Genomic DNA, 20,156 nt, shown 5'->3' on the forward strand with positions numbered 1-20,156 from the left:
ATGCCGAATTACAAGAAAAGACGTCGACTTCATAAGTAAAAGAACCCTGGCAACACACAGCTGACTAATCAGGAGACATTGAGAAGATCAACTCCTCAAAATGAGTTCAGTCAGTTAGTAAAAGATCCATACGTTAGACGCGTCGTGCAATTATTAACAGTTCTTTTTAAAATCTACGAGTTTCGACGTATAAGTCCCGCGAAGTGCTCGTGAAAGTTCAGCAACTTCGACCTGCGAGCCACTGCGGAAAACCAGCGACTACAACCTGCGAGCGCCCTCCCGAAATCAGCGACTGCAAACTTGCGAGGGATCTCCAAGAATCAGCGACTCGATAAATTAATATTATTATAAAGCGAAACACTTGTAAGCCCTCTAGCTTATGCGCTATACAAAATCCCTGCTTGTAAAGTAAAGTCAAACTTCGAATATCTGATTCAGCACCTAATTCTGAATAAATCGATAATTTTGTTGTTTTTTAAAAATACGGATACAACTTATTTAATCAATCCTCAATTTCCCGAATCGTAGCCGATGAATGCAGGTAGGTTCAAAACTGCGACTTATCCCCAAAAAATTATAATCCGCCCCACCTGGGACATAACAAAAATTGGTGACAGCGGTGGGATAAAGCGCAGTGACAAAGACCTTTGATCAACAAAATATTAGAAAGTTTTGGAAAGAACCTTCAATATATGAGTATGTATATCGGAAAATTAGTCCAGAGAAGCTGCTATCAATCCTCAGCACATCAACTTGTATGGGTAAACCAGTGATAAATTACATCAGAAACCCTGATATCCCAGAGACCAACTATATAAAATCGATGAAGGTAATAGCGGGACAAAGGATCAATTCAGAAAGACAACAATGCCTGTCCCAAGGCCGAATTATCGCCCAGAGGAAGAGGTGTTAGAAGAATTCTACGGGCCTATAGATGGGATAGTACCGACCCACTATCCAGAAACATACCGGAACCTCCTGAATCTGTACTGTGTCGTCGCACCACGACAAGAGACGTCCTATATACCTCACTGAAATAGGATATGTCGTGCGTGTTATGGCCGCCTGATCAGAAGGGAACAATGGTATTGTGAAGAAGGAGGCTGGCACATCTTGTGTCAGCTAGATCCAGCCCAAACCTACTCCAAATATGGACTGCCCGCCGGGAATTTTCCGGACCGAGACGTACGGAGGAGACGTATGGACTACCGCCCCGAAGAGGAGGTATTGGAGGAATTTTATGGGCCGATAGATGGGGTAATACCACACCATTACCCTGAAACGTACCGGAATCTTCTAAATTTATACTGCGTGTGTACATCACAGCAAGAAGCATCGTACGTGTACCACCAAAATAGGATATGCCGGACATGTTATGGCCGCCTAACCCCAAGAGAGCACTGGTACTACGAGCAAGGGGCTGGCACATCGTGTGTCAGCTGAACCCGGCCCACACCTACTCCAAATGCCAAGACTGCGGTCGGCAACTAGGAAGGGTCCGTCAGGCATGGGAGTGCACGGAATGCATCGAAGAGAACTTCGAAATGAACGTGGACGAGTGATGACCTGATCCACACTGGCTACGCCCAAGAAGTAGTCACCCGATGGTGACAAGCGCACCCACACCATGTACACATTTTTTTTCTTCTCATCCCATTACATTTGGATCCTTCAGTGCAGGAATATTAGCAGTCCTTATAATCCTCAAATTTATAAAGGTGTCACGTCCGGTGGTTCGACCGCCAACGAATAAACCCTCAGATGAAGAATTATTATGAATTATTATGGACATCCGATGATGTCGCGCGAGGAGAAGTAAAAATAGGATTAAGATATATGTTAAAAATTCTACGCAGTAAGGTAGCACGAGAAACGTATCCAACTTATCTTCCTGCAAGACACGCAGATGAAGATCAGTTTTCACCCTGAGAAGAAACAGGAAAGGTGTCCAATTATGCCAAATTATAAGAAAAGACGCCGACTTCATGGTAAAAAGATCCTGTCGGCATACAGCTGACTAGTCAGGAGACATCAAGAAGATAAAAAGATGCAAGGTAGAGACTCCTGTGCCAGCATCTTTGAAAAACAAAGGACTGTCCATCTCATAAAAAGGGGGACCAACTCCTCAAATTCAGTTATAAACAGTCAGTCGGTCAGACAATCGTGAACAATCAGTTATTCAGTCATAGTCAATAGTCCAGTAACCTCTTTTGAAGTTAAAATAGTTCATTCAGTTGTTTCGCGACAAACCGTTTCAAAGACCAGTGTCAGCAGTCGGAGTATATTGTAACCGAATTCGAACCCGTGATCACGGTAATATTAATATTATTATTATTATTATCAAACTATTTATAAGCACTCCAGTATATGCGCTATATAAACCATATTTGTAAAATCAAATTTGTAATCTCTGATTCAGAACCACACTTTGAATAAATCAATAATATTGTTGTTTTCAAAATAAGGGTACAAAGTTATTTAAACGATCCTCAATTTCCCGAACCATAGCCGGTGTATGCAGGTAGGTTTGAAACTGCGTCCTATCCTCTTAAAATCGTAATTCATCCCACTCGGGACGTAACACTATCAAAGCTTGCAAAGGAGTATCTTTGTGTTATGGCAACATCTGTTCCTTCCGAAAGAGTATTCTCAAAGACTGGCGAAATAATTAGTAAAAAAAAGAAATAGATTAAAAGACAATATAGTGAATAAAATATTGCTTCTTAATATGTACAAAATAAATCCTTTATTATGTCTATTTCGTACATATTCGCTTTATCTACGTTTTTTTCTTGCCGAAATGTTCCAGTATTTCCACTCGCGGCATTTCTATACTCATGTCAGGTCCGAAATCACAGTCAAATTTAAAGCATCGAGATATTTGAAGGAATCATTTGGCAATCGATACATATAGTATAGAAACAGCTTATAGTGATCAGGAATAAATAACTTCTGTGAATTTGATTGCAAAGTGGAAGAACATTGACCCCTTCGACTCGATACTTTCACAGGGTGTATTAAAGAAAGTTTGTTGTGCATTGTAGGTATTAACGAAAGAACCCTCCCCCGCCCTAAAGAACAAAGTCGGTCATTCAAAATAGGCAGAATTTTTCATCAAAATAGGCAGTTTTTTGCAAATATCTCGGAAAATCAAGATACCGCAGTACTGTGCGGACTAATGGCCTGTTTTTGGGCACTTCTCGTAATTTGGTTATTAATGTGTATATATATATATAAGGCGCTAAAACTCAAGGAACGTAAAGAATATATTTCGCAGAAGTTATAAGGGAATAGCAATCCCTAAGACCCGTATCCTATAAATTCCAAATTCAAGAAAACAAAATCTATTCAAATTAAAACATTGATAAAGAAATAATGAGGAAATACCTGCAAAATTACTTCTTAACCGTTGAAAAGGAAACATGAGACCCTGGGGTGACCGAGGAACCAGTGCGTGAGGTAAAGAGCGAACCAGCACTGCATCCGTTGGCGAACCTCACCCATTTGAAAACACTGGAAATAAGTAATAACATGTATCACTCAATGAATACATATATAGAAACAACTTATAGTGATCATGAATAAATAACTTCTGTGAATTTGATTGCAAAGTGAAAAAACATTGACCACTTCGACTCAATAATTTCATACCTCCATCATATATTAATGTATATATATATAAGGCGCTAAAACTCATGGAACGTAAAGAATATATTTCGCAGAAGTTATAAGGGAATAGCAATCCCTAAGACCCGTATCCTATAAATTCCAAATTCAAGAAAACAAAATCTATTCAAATTAAAACATTGATAAAGAAATAATGAGGAAATACCTGCAAAATTACTTCTTAACCGTTGAAAACGAAACATGAGGCCCTGGGGTGACCGAGGAACCAGTGCGTGAGGTAAAGAGCGAACCAGCATTGCATCCGTTGGCCAACCTCACCCATTTGAAAACACTGGAAATAAATAATAACATGTATCCAACGGCAGAAGGTGAAGTTTCCAAGCTACTACACGCGGTAAGGAAAATAAATTGTAGGGACAACTTGAGAATAAATGAAGGGATCGTTTGCGGTGCAATTAGAAATTGTCTCTACCTGAAATACTTGCACTTGTGAAGACTTCATTCAACGTTGATGAACTCAATGGATACATATACAATAGTATATCATGAATAAATTTCTTCTGTGAATTTGATTGCAAAGTGAAAAAACATTGACCACTTCGACTCAATAATTTCATACCTCCCTTCATATATTAATGTATATATATATAAGGCGCTAAAACTCATGGAACATAAAGAATATATTTCGCAGAAGTTATAAGGGAATAGCAATCCCTAAGACCCGTATCCTATAAATTCCAAATTCAAGAAAACAAAATCTAGAAATAATGAGGAAATACCTGCAAAATTACTTCTTAACCGTTGAAAACGAAACATGAGGCCCTGGGGTGACCGAGGAACCAGTGCGTGAGGTAAAGAGCGAACCAGCATTGCATCCGTTGGCCAACCTCACCCATTTGAAAACACTGGAAATAAATAATAACATGTATCCAACGGCAGAAGGTGAAGTTTCCAAGCTACTACACGCGGTAAGGAAAATAAATTGTAGGGACAACTTGAGAATAAATGAAGGGATCGTTTGCGGTGCAATTAGAAATTGTCTCTACCTGAAATACTTGCACTTGTGAAGACTTCATTCAACGTTGATGAACTCAATGGATACATATACAATAGTATATCATGAATAAATTTCTTCTGTGAATTTGATTGCAAAGTTCAAGAACATTGACCCCATCGACTCAATAATTTCATAGGGTGGATAATAAAAATTCCCTTGTAGATTGTTATGACACACAGCCATTTCCGAGGAAAGACCATTAGACCTCGGGATACTTTTACAAGGGTCTCGAGAAGGCCTAAGCATTTTTTATATACACGTTACCAGTTAAGGCCTAATCGTCACGGGTTAGGCATCCGCGTAGTGCGTGAGGGTTAGAGACCCTAAGGCAGACCCCTTGGGCCATCAGTTTGGGGACCCCTAATAAACATAGTTGCCAGATGACTGGAACAAAGTGACTCTTCTGCCAAGTCCTTGGAAAATCTAGCTTTTCCAAGGAAGCATTGTTCCCAAACTCGATGGTCCTCGCCCTCATGGGACAAGGGGGTAATAAACCATAGGCACGTGCTGGCCACTTGGGCCCTTTTTTTCGTCACGCTGCTCTGGGGTCTGGCAATCGTCACGTGCTGGTCTAGGCACTTTCTCTACGCGTTTGACTTGGGGTGGGGACTTCCTCCACCACCAACAGGGGTTGCATACAAATGACTCCTCCCTCAAGTCAATCAGCAAGTGAGATTTCTTTCCCCCAAAAATGGGACCATCTCCCACTCTTCTCCAAAGTCACCACCGAGGTGAAGAGCGAGCTGACCCCAGAGCAGAAATTAGATACAAACTTGTTCTCAAAGGAAACCGAATAATCACCAGTCCGAATGTAAACTGTATATAGTCATTGTTCTAATAAACCAAAGTTGTTATTGCAAAGGAAGGTGTCGGGTCATTAATTCGACAAAATAACACGCAGAACCTCTCCTACAATTGCGAGAAACTGCACGACATAACATAGATTTTAATGAAAGAACTCTCCTCCATCCTAAAGAACAAATTCGGTCATTGAAAATAGGCAGAATTCGCAATGGAGACTCTGACAGTTTTTTGCAAATATCTCAGAAAATAAAGAGACCTCCGTACAGTGCGGACAAATGGTCCGTCTTCGGGCACTTCTCGTAATTTGGTTATTAATGTATATATTAATGTACAATAACCAGCAAAACTGAGTCTACACTATTTGAAGCAACATAACTTTTTAAAAATTAGATCAAATGACTTGAATTTTATTGAGAAGTTAGAAGGATTAGTTTATTAGACGAGGTGTAGGAAGGAATGGGAAGAGGTGGAAAGGTTGCAGGAGAGGTTTCTGAGGTGGGTCCTAGGAGTAGAGAGGTACGCACCGCGGTATATGGTGCGGTAACAGCTGCAGAGGGAGTTGTTGAGAGGGAGGGCGGGGTTGAGGGCATGGGGGTACCAGAAGAAGTTGAGGGTGGAAAAAGGGGGGGAGCTAGCTAGGTTGTGCTGGGAGCAGGGAAGAGGAAGGGGCAGAAGGGGAGGGGAGGTAGTAGGGTGGGTGAAGGAGTGACGGCGTTTTTGGGAAGAGAGGGGCTGGACAGCGGAGGAGGCGGAGGAGATGATGGAGGAGAGGATAGAGGCAGTGAGTGAGGAGATAGTGAAAGGGGAAAAGAAGAAGCAACAGGGGAGAGATGGGAAAAGATAGGAAGCGCAAGGTACAACATGTGGTACGGGAGGGTGAAGGGAGAGCGGATACCGGGGTATCTGAAGAAAGGCTGGGGAGAGAGCAGGTGGCAAAGGGTGGCCAGGTACAGGTTGGGAAACGAGATGAGAGGTGGAAAGTATTGGTTGGAGGAGGAGAAGAAAGTATGTAAGGTCTGTGGGTGAGAGGAGGAAACGTGGGAACATGTGTGGGAAATGTGTAAGGGAGGGTTGAGGGGAGTGGTTGGCAGGGGATGGTGGGGAAGTATTAGGGGATGAAGGAGGAGAGGAATGGATGAGGAAGGTGGATGAATGGAGGAAGAGCAGGAATGGAGAGATATGGGAGATGAAGTAAATGGAGAGAATGCATAGGAATGGAGTGAAAGAGAGAGCAGCCGAAAGAGGAGGTCCAGGAGGCATGGGAAGGATGGGTGAGGTGCAGGGAGGGGAGAGAGCAGAGAAGCATGTATGTGTGGGACAGGGAAAAATAATAACGCGGCGGATATTAGTGAAAGATCGTTCTCTCTCTCTATGGCGTGTTTTTAGGACACGTTTAATTAAGTTAGGGTAAGTTAGGATAAGTTTAAGGTTAAGATTGGGGTAAGAGGGAGATGTAATTAAAATTGTAACCCCGAGGGGAATCAATAATTGATATATATATTAGACGAGGTGTACAAAATTTTTGAAAAAAATTTTAATTGGTCGGAATCGCAAAAGAAATAGTAAAAGTTGGTTTTTTCAGCTTTTTTATCAGAGCCTGTATTGAAAATTTAAGGAATGTATTTGATTTGCTCGAATAAATTATATCTACGCTTAAAATTTCACAGATATTGGTTAATTCGATTACGAGTTATAAACGATTAAAAGTGTGGTTTTAAGTCGAAAATCATGAAAAACGGCAATTTTTCCACTTTTAAGCGTTTATAACTCGTAAACGAATTAACCAATATCGGTGAAATTTTCAGCATGGATGTAATTTACTCAAGCGAATCAAACACATTTTTTAAATTTTGAATACAGGCTCAGATAAAAAAGCTAAAAAAACCAACTGTTACTATTTCTTTTGCGATTCCGACCAATTCAAACTTTTTTCAAAAATTTTTTACACCTCGTCTAACAAACTAAACCTTCCAACTTCTCAATAAAATTCAAGTCATTTGATCAGATTTTTAAAAAGTTATGTTGGCTCAAATAGTGTAGACTCAGTTTTGCTGGTTAGTGTATGTATATAAAGCGAGAAAACTCAAGGAACGTAAAGAATATATTTCGCAGAAGTTACAAGGGAATAGCAATCCCTAAGACCCATATCCTATAAATTCCAAATTCAAGGTAACAAGATCTATTCAAATTAAAACATTAATAAAGAAATAATGAGAAAATACCTGTGAAATTTCTTCTTAACTGTTGAAAACAAAACACGAGGCCCTGGGGTGACCGAGGAACCAGTCAGTGAGGTGAACAGCGAACCCACATTGCATCCAATGGCCGGCCTCACACTTGAAAACACTGAAAATAAATAATAACATGTATTCAACGGCAGAAGGTAAAGTTTTTAAGCTACTACACGCGGTAAGGAAAATAAATTATAGGGACAACCTGAGAATAAATGAAGGGATCGTTTGCGGTGCGATTAGAAATTGTCTCTACCTGAAATACATCCACTTGTGCACTTCATTCAACGTTTATAAACTCAATGAATAGATATATAGAAACAACTTATAGTGATCATGTATAAATAACTTCTGTGAATATGATTGCAAAGTGAAAAAACATTGACCACTTCGACTCGATAATTTCATACCTCCCTTCATATATTAATGTATATATATATAAGGCGCTAAAACTCATGGAACCTAAAGAATATATTTCGCAGAAGTTATAAGGGAATAGCAATCCCTAAGACCCGTATCCTATAAATTCCAAATTCAAGAAAACAAAATCTATTCAAATTAAAACATTGATAAAGAAATAATGAGGAAATACCTGCAAAATTACTTCTTAACCGTTGAAAAGGAAACATGAGACCCTGGGGTGACCGAGGAACCAGTGCGTGAGGTAAAGAGCGAACCAGCATTGCATCCGTTGGCCAACCTCACCCATTTGAAAACACTGGAAATAAATAATAACATGTATCACTCAATGAATACATATATAGAAACAACTTATAGTGATCATGAATAAATAACTTCTGTGAATTTGATTGCAAAATGGGAGAACATCGACTCGATAATTTCATAGGGTGGATAATAAAAATCTCCTTGTACATTTTAACCAAAGAACCCTCCCGCGCCCTAAAGAACAAATTCGGTCATTCAAAATAGGCAGAAGTTTACATCAAAATAGACAGTTTTTGCAAATATCTCGGAAAATAAAGAGACCGCCGTACTGTGCGGACAAATGGCCTGTTTTCGGGAAAACTTATCAAAATGTATACTCCAAACCTAATCGCCATAATACGTACTTACAACACACGGCACTGACACGAATGGCTGCTCTGAAGTGAATACTGGCCGACGCTTGCGAGCGAATGTTCGATGGCATTCCTTCGACCGCCTTCGGAACCGATCTTCGCTTCTTTCTCTGCAGCTTCCCGTGGACCGTCGCCGCGCCGCCGCGTATACAATGTATGTTGGCGGTTCGTCGGCGTGCTTGCCGCTGCGCGATGCCCAGGCTGCCACATGTCCATTTTCATCTGTCTTTTTCGGCGGTTTATTTGACTTCGAATAATTTCCGGAGGCGCGTTCGAATGCTGTAACGAGGACAGAGCAGTCAAAGACTGGCGCGCGCGTTGCAATGTATGTGGTTGTATCGCCCAATGACAAAGCAAGGATCAAATAAAACTCTAGTCTATATATAGACACTTATGAATCGTAGTTCTTTTTAGACCTTTGAAATTTTGAATCATTTCATTTTTGGTTTAATTTAGCTTCACACATGAATTTATTGACTCTGTTGTAAACATTTATTTCATAATAAAAAAAGAGAGACCGAGGTGTGTGCATGAATAATAGTGGTAAAGTATTTTTAAGTTATAACATTCGCAAAACATCGTATCCGGACCTAATCTAATCATACATTATCATTATTAGGATCATACTCTTATGCAAATGCACGTAGACTTTTTGACAGTGATACTGAAATAAATGTAATGTAACAATTACAATTTTTATTCTGTTATAACGTCTGACACCTGATCGTTCCATACTCCGGGTAAAAAAAAACATGTCCACTTAGGACCCTCCTCCCTATAAATATCCAACATTTAATAAAATTGAAAGATTCCCTTTTCAGTTCCTTTCTTATTCGTTATCCAACACGCCGGTGTTTCCATCTCGTATTCATCAGTCAGCTACACATCTGTAGGTAATACCATACCACAGACGAGGTATAGGAGTAGACCAATCACCCAATGTATTATTCTGTCTCACGCTCGGGGGGCTCTAGAGCCCCCGTACTATTCCGTGTCACATCCTACCGTATCATCCAGAACTAATATTGTGGAACCGATATTCTACAATGGCGCTGTTGCTGATATAATTTTAAATCTCATGTCGAGGATTCATATGATGAATGAAACAAAAGAATGTTGTTTCCTCTTAATTCCATTACGGCTGACACGCGAGTGCATCGAAGGAGACGTAATGTAATAATAATAATAACGTAACGTCTCCGGCTGAGAATATTTTGGTCCCGGATCGAATCCCGCATGGAACGATTTTTTTTTCGTTAAACACTTTTTTCTTGTTCTTTCTACTACATCAGTCGTCTTCCCTGTGCAATTACAACTACAACAGTGTAATAACATAATTATAAAAAATTAAATTAGTTCAATATTAGCCAAAAGTAAGAATGTAGTTTAAATTTAATTAAATAAAATACGACGTTGATATCATTAATTTCATTTGACTATTTAATAGCTACTTATTCAATGTACTTCTGATATTGCTTTTCATTCGCAGCATATATATTCTAATAAATTTAATTATTTGGGATTGATAAAAGATTGAACAACAATATTTATAATAACTAGTTTTGAACATTTTTTAAGGGTAATTAAATTTAAAAAACAAAAAGAATGATTTAAAAATACAAAATATATTTCAGTATATACCATTAAACCCGATTCTTTTTAATTTTTTCAGTTTAAATTTTACTTTGGTATTGTTCCGTCACAAGACAAAACAAATATTTCAATATAACCAAACATCTGGGTGGCAGACTTCGGCCTACCTCCAGTTTATCATGTTTGTAATGCACTAGCATTTATGGTAGCGGCCCGGGACAAAATTTACAACACTTTACCGGGCGCAGGTTTATAACGCCTTTCCGGACCCATCGAGTGAGGGTACCGCGCGTCCACCTCGGCACAAGGTTACCCTCCCTTTGGCAATGGTAGGCGCCAACGAAGATCAATGACAATGATTGACCAATCACGAACAAATTAGAAGACAGAGATTCTTAGACCCCACCCACACCGAGATTAGCTGCAAGGAGTGAAGAGACGACAAGACCAGTCAACCAACTAGCCTCAAATAAACAAGTATTCCTCCGAGCAACCGTAGAGTCGTAGTCCACCAGAGCAGCAGCGGTCGTAGTATCCGCGTATTTCTTTTTATTTCTTCGGTTCTGTTAACGTCAGAGTCGATAGTGCAAACCGACACGGACAAGAGTGTCCCTTGCACTGCATTCCAGACAGAGTTGGGCACTATTTAGATAACAAATTATTTAAATAAGGATTCGAATCAAAGATATTTTATCTTTATTCGTTATTCGAAAGTTCGAATAAAAAAAGTATCTCTGTCGAATAAATAATTTTATTAGACGAGAATTTATCGGACGAATAGAGAGAATTTTTTTTATTCGAAGCGGATTTATTCGAACTTGGAATAAATTTTCATCTTTTATCTGTATCTTTTATTCAAAGGCTTCGGATAAATCTTCGAATAACTTTTGCCAGCTCGAATAAGCGGCGACGAGGTCCGACGAACGCCGATCTTCAAAGACCCAGCGACTGACAAACGGTATACAATGTAAGCAGATGGAGAATCGCGCACGAATGAAAGTTCAAACTTTTAGATTTTTCAATATACCTCCATAAAATTGCGGCGAGTGAATTGAGGGGCTTTTCCTGATGAAAATGAGTCCAAACTCGAGTGTAATCGAACAATTTTATTGATACGTAATGTTACGATAAAAATTAAAATCTTGTTGAAGATAATCCAAATGATGTCGTGTTTGGACTCATTTTCATCTGGATAAGCTCTACAACTTATTCGTATTAAAAATACTATTCGCATTAACACTATTCCTACCGAAACTTCGCGTATACCTATTTCTACCGCGACCGGTCAAATGACCGGTCTGTAGCACAACTTATATTTTTTAATATAGAATGAAGATAATAGCCAATTTGACAGTATAAAAATATAGTTTCTTTTATTTAGGAGTATATAATGTATATTTTATTCGTTTTCACCGCATAATATTTCGTTTACTATACCCTGTTGGGCCTGATGTTCCCCTAAACATATTATGAATAGGTGCTCTTCCAGGATTAGACCCTTCTTTTACTTCTTGCCAAACAGTTCCGTCTATAGCAGTTTCGATTACCTCTTCCTCATTCTCGCTATCGGAAGTAACTAAAAATCTCCTTCTCTTTCGTCCTCTACGTACGTTCGAAACATTCCCTTCGTCCTCATCGGTGTTCGAGTCGTTCTCAAATAGATCATAATTTTCCGTATTGTCATTTGCAATATCAAAAATTTCGAACGTCTTTACATTTTGGGAATGAATATTCAAGGGATAAAATAAAAACTAAAATATAAAAATGTAAATCAAGATGGATAAAAAAATGAACAAAAGATAAAATGTGAAACTTGCTACGAAGTATTGTTGGTTTGTTCACTTTTTTGAAAATGACACTTATAACGCGTAATACAATAGAAAATAAAAGTAGAATAATAATAGAATAAAAATACAAAATAGTAAAAGACTGCCGAATATGCTCCTTGTAACTTTCACGTTTTGATGCTCTCTGTCCAGCTCACGAGACTTTACCGATTTGAATTCGTGAGAAGACGTCTAGGCATCTCCTTCGGCTATGATTTTATTTATTTTACAGTCATAGTAGATAAGACGGTGTAAGAAAATCCGAGGTTCTGGACCGCTTCGGATACCAATCAAGCAAATAAAGACCGCGAGGCCGATAGGCGAGCGAGGACTGTAAGCACTTTTCGGCTAAAATCATGCCACAACTGCATTACCTTCCGTTTGTAACGACTTTATAGTTTCGGAATTGAGTCTTTGAAAGAATACTATTACAAAAAGATATAAATCGATCTACCGGTCAAATGACCGGTCGTGGTAGGTAAGACAGACTACAAATTTTTCTCAGAAAATAAACAATAAAAAAAGAAGTAAATATTGAAAAATGTATTATACGCATATTGTAGGAAAAGTCGTGAAGTTTAAAGGCGATTCAACTACGTTGTATATAGGAAATTCTAATCGAAATTTTAAAAACGGTCATTTGACCGGTCGCGGTAGGAGTTTGGACTCATTTTCTTCAGGAAAAGCCCCTAACAATTCACTCGTCACAATTTTATGAAGGTATATTGAAAAATCTAAAATTTGAACTTTCATTCGATGCGGGTTTCGATGGCGGACGAAAAGATTCTCAGCCGGAGACGTTTTACGGCCTTTTTTTTTTTTTTTATCGTGAGGAAATGTTTTATACATACCCCGACTCCCTGGGGGAAGCCGGGGTTATGTGGGATTCTCTCCGGGGGGCGAAGCCCCCGGAGACTACCCACTAAAACCTCACGCCCACCTAAGCTACACGGGAGGTGCCTGGATCACGCGAGTACTCAACAGGACACCTCCCAGCTATCATCATACCCCGGGGGAGGGGTTAACCTCCCCCACTGCCTACGCTATAAGACCCCGGGCGGAGGGACCCGCCCGGTGTCCCCATCCCTGGAGCCTTCGGATTGGGCTTCCCGAGCCCCAGCTCGGTCCACCCACAGCTCCCGGAGTCTTCGTGCCCCGCTCGGGGCCGGTATCCCGAAGGAACCAGCCCCGGCCGAGGCAAGAAGACGCCGCCACCGGAAGGAAGGGCCGTCGGAGGCGTGATCCGGCACGCCCCGACCCTTCCTCACCCAATACCCCCCACGGATCCCCCTCCCCAATCGGGGAGGGACGGACCGACACCCCCCTACACCGGGGAACTAACCCGGGGGGACGTTTTACGGCCTGCACCAACCGAAACTGTTGAGAGTCAGAGTTATATATTGAAATGTAACGCAAATAAAATATTTTATACTGCAGTTTTAAGTTTCTACACTGTTTTCCTCAATATAAAAATGTTCAATATTACATAATACACCTACAAAACGATCAGGAGGCATCGAAACAATTGATTTTTTTTTTAACGACGATGCAATTTATAAAAAAATAAGAAAAATTGTTTCAGTATTATCTAACTACTGAATTTTTATAAAACTGGTATCTCGGAAACTTCAATTCGAAATGTGCACTTTCTTCAAATGATTGGACAATTCAATTATCCAATTTTCTTAAACATGTTTGTATAATCTGGAAAATCTTTAAAAATTACACATTAATAATCACGATGAGACACAAATAACATAATAACATAAACGTGGTCAACTGAAAACTTCGATATAAAATCGGCAATTTTATGGTATAAGAGTAGACCAATCACCATATGCGGTTTCGTGTCTCACATGTAAACAACTGGTTTTCTTACGCCCTCTACGCTGACGAACGATAAATGTTGGAACTAGATCATAAAAAATTATCAAATGTGGTCAAATACAAATGATTGACGAGTTATGTACATATCTGATGTTATGATCAGAGTTATGACTATATGTTCAAATTATATTTTTTAATTTGATGTCATTATGTTATATATCTACAATTATCTTTATCAATACAATATTAATAAATATAGATACCATGTTTCCAAATTATAGAAATACAATTTTCATAAATCTTGAACGTAAATAACATTTCTCCATACGTATAATTATTCGCATTTCTACAATTTTTTAACACTATTAATACGCATTCATTTTGAATATCTTTTGTAACTGAACTTGAAAAAGAAATTAAATTGAAATTTACTATATATTTCCATGTATATTTCATTTAAACAACATAAATTTTAGCTTTAAAGAATCATGTAAAATATCAATTAATATTAATTGTGAAATTCGAAAGAGTTAAGAATTAATTAATCAATAATTATGTAGTTGATCGTTTTTTGCGAGATGTCAATCTATTTCACTATTCACTCAGAACGTAGTTGTATTATTTTTTTGCACGTTTCTAATGAGAAAATAAACGACGAACGCAACGTACTGTTATGCGAGACTACCGGACTTATCTATTCTCTATAGATAAGTCAGACAAATAGATGAGTCAGAACTCACGGGCTTTCTCATCTACTAGACTAAGGCAAAATTACTCACCGGTACAGAGATTTCATGTTGAAGTCCAACCCTGCGAAAACTCCGACCTCCACGTCATTCCCTATCTCTAAGGGCTAGTGTCATCCATCCCCACCAAACTTCCATAGTTGTACTCTTATATAAGGCCCTGCGAAAGGGCGCGGAGAGAGAGAGAGAGAGAGAGACAGACAGAGAAGAAGTTACAAGTAGCCCGTCAGTCGACTCGTTTGTTACAAAGTTATTCGTCGTGTACAAAATCGCTTGTATTCTTGCTTGGCGACCTATTCCCAAATAAACCTAAGTTGTGCTGGAAGAGTTTGGAGTTTATTCGAGGATACTCTTTGTTTGGAACTATAGCGAAAGGAAAGAGGTATAGGTTGCGATAGAGACAGGTAGAGAATAATAGTGGACTGTATGAAATAATAAATAATGTATTAAGAATAAAGCGGAAAGAATACAAGATAGCGGTGAAGTGCAGAGGTACACGAAAGCGGAGAATAGATAGTAGTCGGAGATGTAACGCGCAAATCGTGAAGCGCACGATTTGGGAGAGTGAAGTGTCGTGGAGCGCACGAATAAACGAAAGTAAAGCGAGACTGTGATCGAGCGATCGAGCGTGTCTAAAGACCTCGTTTCGCGGTTATCGCGGGTTATTTATACTATGCGTGGCCACCGGCGTCGGAAGGAATAAGGAGTGGGGTTTTTGAAAATGACAAAGGATTTGGCAGTGTCGAACGTTAGCTAGCGCACGAGGGCAATGCCCTAACGGCCGCTACTGCACAGGAAACAAGGACGGTGGGTGACGGATTTGATATTTTGGATTATGGGAACGGTGGCTCACGCGACAAGTAAACGTTTAGAAGTAAACACAAAGTTTACGTCTGAGTGCGTTCACCCGGTCTCGGCGCCGTGCTCGATCAGCTGGCTATTGTCAACGCCGAGACACGGTCGCACCGAGGCCGCTCGCCTGCGGATTAGGTCGCAAAAACTATGGCACAAGAAATGATGTTTGCGTTACCGAGATTCTCGGTAACGCCTGCAGTGATTTCGAACACTCTTCATCTACCCCTTCCTGCGGCATAACAGAGGACTAATTTTTGGTGGCAGCGGTGGGATAGGCCGCAATTCAGCAAGAAGACCGAGGTCAACAAGGCGACAAGACGAAATCTGGAAGGATATAAGACGATTATGAAAATTCTATTCGGGTAAGTGAATGCCTTTTCACACATATTGGAACCCGAAATCAGAAATTCACACCGAAAGTGATAGCAGCGAGTCGTTACATAGTTTTATTCATAAAACTCTCGAGAAAATGAGTCGACCCGCGAGCCCTGTTAGAAGCAGCCTTGAACAACAAATGGCTGAACTACTGAGAAAATGTCTTAAATTAATGACTCTCTGCGAAGAGCAACGGAAAGAAATCGACGAACTACGACATGGGGAAACTTCAGTACCACTAGAACCTGTAAACGTTAGAATCAGAGATGATGAAAGTGACAGCTCCTTTCGGTCAACGGACGAACAACGCGTTTTGCTCAGGAGAACGAAAGAATCAAGACAGGTTTATACAGTCAACAAACCCACGGGATCTGACCGAGGAATTACAAATCGAGGAAACATTACAATTGCTCTCCGAATGGGACAAAGCAGGTCAAGTCGAGTATTCCTCCTAGACACAGGAGCGAGAATAAATTTAATAAAAGCAGCAGCAGCAGTTGTTTTACCTACACGAGCGCGAATCAATCGTTTTTATGGAATTGATGATAGAGAAGTCGTCTCAACCAGAGAAGCTAAACTTACAGTAGGAAATCGTGAACATATTTTAGCAATAGTACCAGATAGTTTTCCTATAGAAGAAGACGGGTTACTCGGCATGCCGTTCCTTGAGGGGGAGGAAGCCAAGATAGATACCAAGCATAGGACGATAGAACTAACAGGTACTTTGCATAGGATCCTACATTTTAGTAAGGACTCGATTGAGGGTCGAGAAAAACGTTTAAAATTATTAGACGAAAATACACGGGTAGCCCATTTGACAGATCCGAAAGCTATTGAATTAGTCAGGAAGGTATCGCGAGAGTTTGAGGACATCCTTGCTTTGCCAGGCGACGCACTGCCTATGACAAAACTGACCGAGCATAGCATACCTGTCACAGATGAAGCCCCTATATATGTCAAGCAGTTCCAAGGATTGGCAGGATATTACCGGAGATTTATCCCAAATTTCTCGCAGTTAGCTAAACCAATGAATACGCTTCTGAGAAAGGACAGGAACTTCGAGTGGAAGCAACAACAAGAGGAATCTTTTCAACATCTGAAGACAGAACTTTGCGGAGATCGTGTACTCATGTACCCAGATTTTAAAAGACAATTCATTTTATCTACTGATGCATCCGGTGAAGCTTTAGGAGCGGTACTGGCACAAAAAGATGAGAGCGGAAAAGAAAAACCAATCAGCTTTGCAAGTCGGACCCTAAACGAAGCTGAGCAAAAATATTCAACCACGGATCGCGAAATGCTTGCCATGGTTTGGAGTGTAAAGCACTTCCGCCCCTACTCATATGGTCGAAAGTTCGTTATAATTACTGATCATCAGCCACTGAAATGGCTAAATAACATGAAAAACCCAACTGCCATGCAGACGCGATGGAGGATCATTTTAGAAGAGTATGATTACGAGATTCAATACAAAAAGGGATGTTTGAATTCTAACGCTGATGCACTTAGTAGAAATCCGGTAATTAATCAAACTTATCGTCTCCTACACGAACGTTTTAACCGCGATATTAACGAAAAATGGCGTATGTTATACAGTATAGGCATAACTTTACCTAATAGAAGTAAACATGTAAAACGTGGTTGGTTGAATCCCATTGGAGATTTAGCCAATGTATTATTCGGAACCCTTAGTCAAAAGGACGCCGAATATTACGATTCGGAACTTGATAAACTTTATACAGATAGTAAAAGTTTAGCCGTACACCTAGATAAAGAAACAACCATTGTAAAAGGCATTGTTAAAGACTTTTCCAATTATCGTGATAGAATTCAATCATTCATAAATGTAACCACTGAAGCAATCTATCAGGTTACAGATAAGATAGAACAGCGACAAATTCAACTCAGTACAGCAACTTTATTATCTGAACTTGTAACTGAATACGGGGAATTAACACACAAACTCAGAAGTTTAATCAACAATGGAATCCAAGGAAAATTGGACCCCACATTGCTAAATTCAGTAGACTTAGTAACAATTCTAAAAAGCATTGAATCCAAATTTGGAGCTGAAAGGATGCTATTTCCTGCCACGAAAGAATCAGCCTTCCTATATCAACGAGTCATCGAAGTTAATACTTTTGTCTTACATGATACACAACTTTGCTTTGAAATGAAAATTCCAATTCTTGAACCAGAACAATATAACCTTTATCAACTAGTACCAATCCCCCTTATTCGGGACAAACTAATGTATGTAGTTAGCATAACTGTTCGATATATACTACTAGACAGCACAACTAAATACTACAGCCCTGTCGAGTCTATGGATATTCACAAATGTAAAATCTTCGAGAAAATCCGAATTTGTGAAAGAACGACTCCAGTTCTCACTTCATCATTTCAAGACCAATGTATAGCGCAAGCAATTCATATATTCCCAGAAAGTAGGAAATATCAAATATCCATCATCAAAATTCTAAATCCCATCTGGATACAACTTTACTCTAAACGTGTAAAGAAGAAGAAGATATTTTAATTCATCACATATCTTTAGGTATAACCGAAACCATCTGGACCACACTTAAAATTATCACCGTTAGTTTAATCCTACTAGCTCTATTATATGTATTATGCAAATTAAAAGTCTGGAAACTCATAAGTTTATGCTTCAAACCTTGCAATCAGTATGTAAACTGTTTCAATACAGGAGGTACCCACGTTTATAACGAAAATGTAACGACACCGTCACCTCAGTATTCTGTCAGGTTCACATCAAAACCTCAAAATGACCAAGCATTCACTGTCGATGAAGTTAGCGACGAACCCGTACCAATTTATGTAAAACCGTCAAAGCGTAAAACCGTACTCAAACCAATCTTGTAAAAAGAACATACCTTACCAAGGTATATTCTTTTAAAATAAGGAAGGGGATGTTATGCGAGACTACCGGACTTATCTATTCTCTATAGATAAGTCAGACAAATAGATGAGTCAGAACTCACGGGCTTTCTCATCTACTAGACTAAGGCAAAATTACTCACCGGTACAGAGATTTCATGTTAAAGTCCAACCCTGCGAAAACTCCGACCTCCACGTCATTCCCTATCTCTAAGGGCTAGTGTCATCCATCCCCACCAAACTTCCATAGTTGTACTCTTATATAAGGCCCTGCGAAAGGGCGCGGAGAGAGAGAGAGAGAGAGAGAGACAGACAGAGAAGAAGTTACAAGTAGCCCGTCAGTCGACTCGTTTGTTACAAAGTTATTCGTCGTGTACAAAATCGCTTGTATTCTTGCTTGGCGACCTATTCCCAAATAAACCTAAGTTGTGCTGGAAGAGTTTGGAGTTTATTCGAGGATACTCTTCATCTACCCCTTCCTGCGGCATAACAGTACGACACGTACAAACACTACCGCATTCATCGAGCTCGATCACACTTGTTCAGTCGTGATGCCAGAATCGCGTTGTTATGCGAGACTACCAGACTTATCTATTCTCTATAGATAAGTCAGACAAATAGATGAGTCAGAACTCACGGGCTTTCTCATCTACTAGACTAAGGCAAATTACTCACTGGTACTGAGATTTCAGATTAAAGTCCAACCCTGCGAAAATTCCGACCTCCACGTCATTCCCTATCTCTAAGTGCTAGTGTCATCCATCCCCACCAAACTTCCATAGTTGTACCCTTATATAAGGCCCTGCGAAAGGGCGCGGACAGACACACACACAGAGAAGAAGTTACACGTAACCCGTCAGTCGACTCGTTTGTTACAAAGTTATTCGTCGTGTACAAAATCGCTTTGTATTCTTGCTTGGCGACCTATTCCCAAATAAACCTAAGTTGTGCTAGAAGAGTTTGGAGTTTATTCGAGGATACTCTTCATCTACCCCTTCCTGCGGCATAACAGCGTGACGCCGCACAGTGGTGCCAAATGGCCAAAAAGCGGCAAAAAATCTGTAAAATGAAACTATCCAACGAATTTGTTTGAAAATCTGTGGAAAGATTACCACAGTTACAACGCTTATTTGGCAAAAACTTTTTGCACAAAGTTGTTAATATTAAGTAATATGGGCTAATCGAAAATCTCTGTTTTCTGCCCATTTTTTATTTATGGAAGCATAAAACAAATC

The 20,156-nt window shown here is 39.7% G+C and overlaps 1 protein-coding gene across 1 annotated transcript; it reads left to right on the plus strand.

Moving 5' to 3' along the window:
* Positions 1-16,553: 16,553 nt before the first annotated feature.
* LOC143363867 (uncharacterized) lies at positions 16,554-18,809 on the plus strand. Its single transcript, XM_076804394.1, has 4 exons — positions 16,554-16,603; positions 16,645-17,082; positions 17,929-18,467; positions 18,624-18,809. Exons 1-4 carry the CDS (start codon positions 16,554-16,556, stop codon positions 18,626-18,628), a joined length of 1,032 nt encoding a protein of 343 aa, XP_076660509.1. The 3' UTR covers positions 18,629-18,809.
* The last annotated feature ends 1,347 nt before the right edge of the window (positions 18,810-20,156 follow it).

This window comes from Halictus rubicundus, unplaced genomic scaffold, assembly GCF_050948215.1.
Source record: "Halictus rubicundus isolate RS-2024b unplaced genomic scaffold, iyHalRubi1_principal scaffold0160, whole genome shotgun sequence".
In the NCBI taxonomy this organism is placed as follows: domain Eukaryota; kingdom Metazoa; phylum Arthropoda; class Insecta; order Hymenoptera; family Halictidae; genus Halictus; species Halictus rubicundus.

What these genes read in the sequence shown, in the direction of transcription:
- LOC143363867 (XM_076804394.1), top strand. Translation starts at nt 16,554, where the DNA reads ATGGAATTGATGATAGAGAAGTCGTCTCAACCAGAGAAGCTAAACTTA. An exon ending in CCAGAGAAGCTAAACTTACA is followed by an intron (nt 16,604 to 16,644) that starts GTAGGAAATCGT and finishes AGTACCAGATAG; the next exon opens with TTTTCCTATAGAAGAAGACG. An exon ending in AGAAAGGACAGGAACTTCGA is followed by an intron (nt 17,083 to 17,928) that starts GTGGAAGCAACA and finishes AATTCAACTCAG; the next exon opens with TACAGCAACTTTATTATCTG.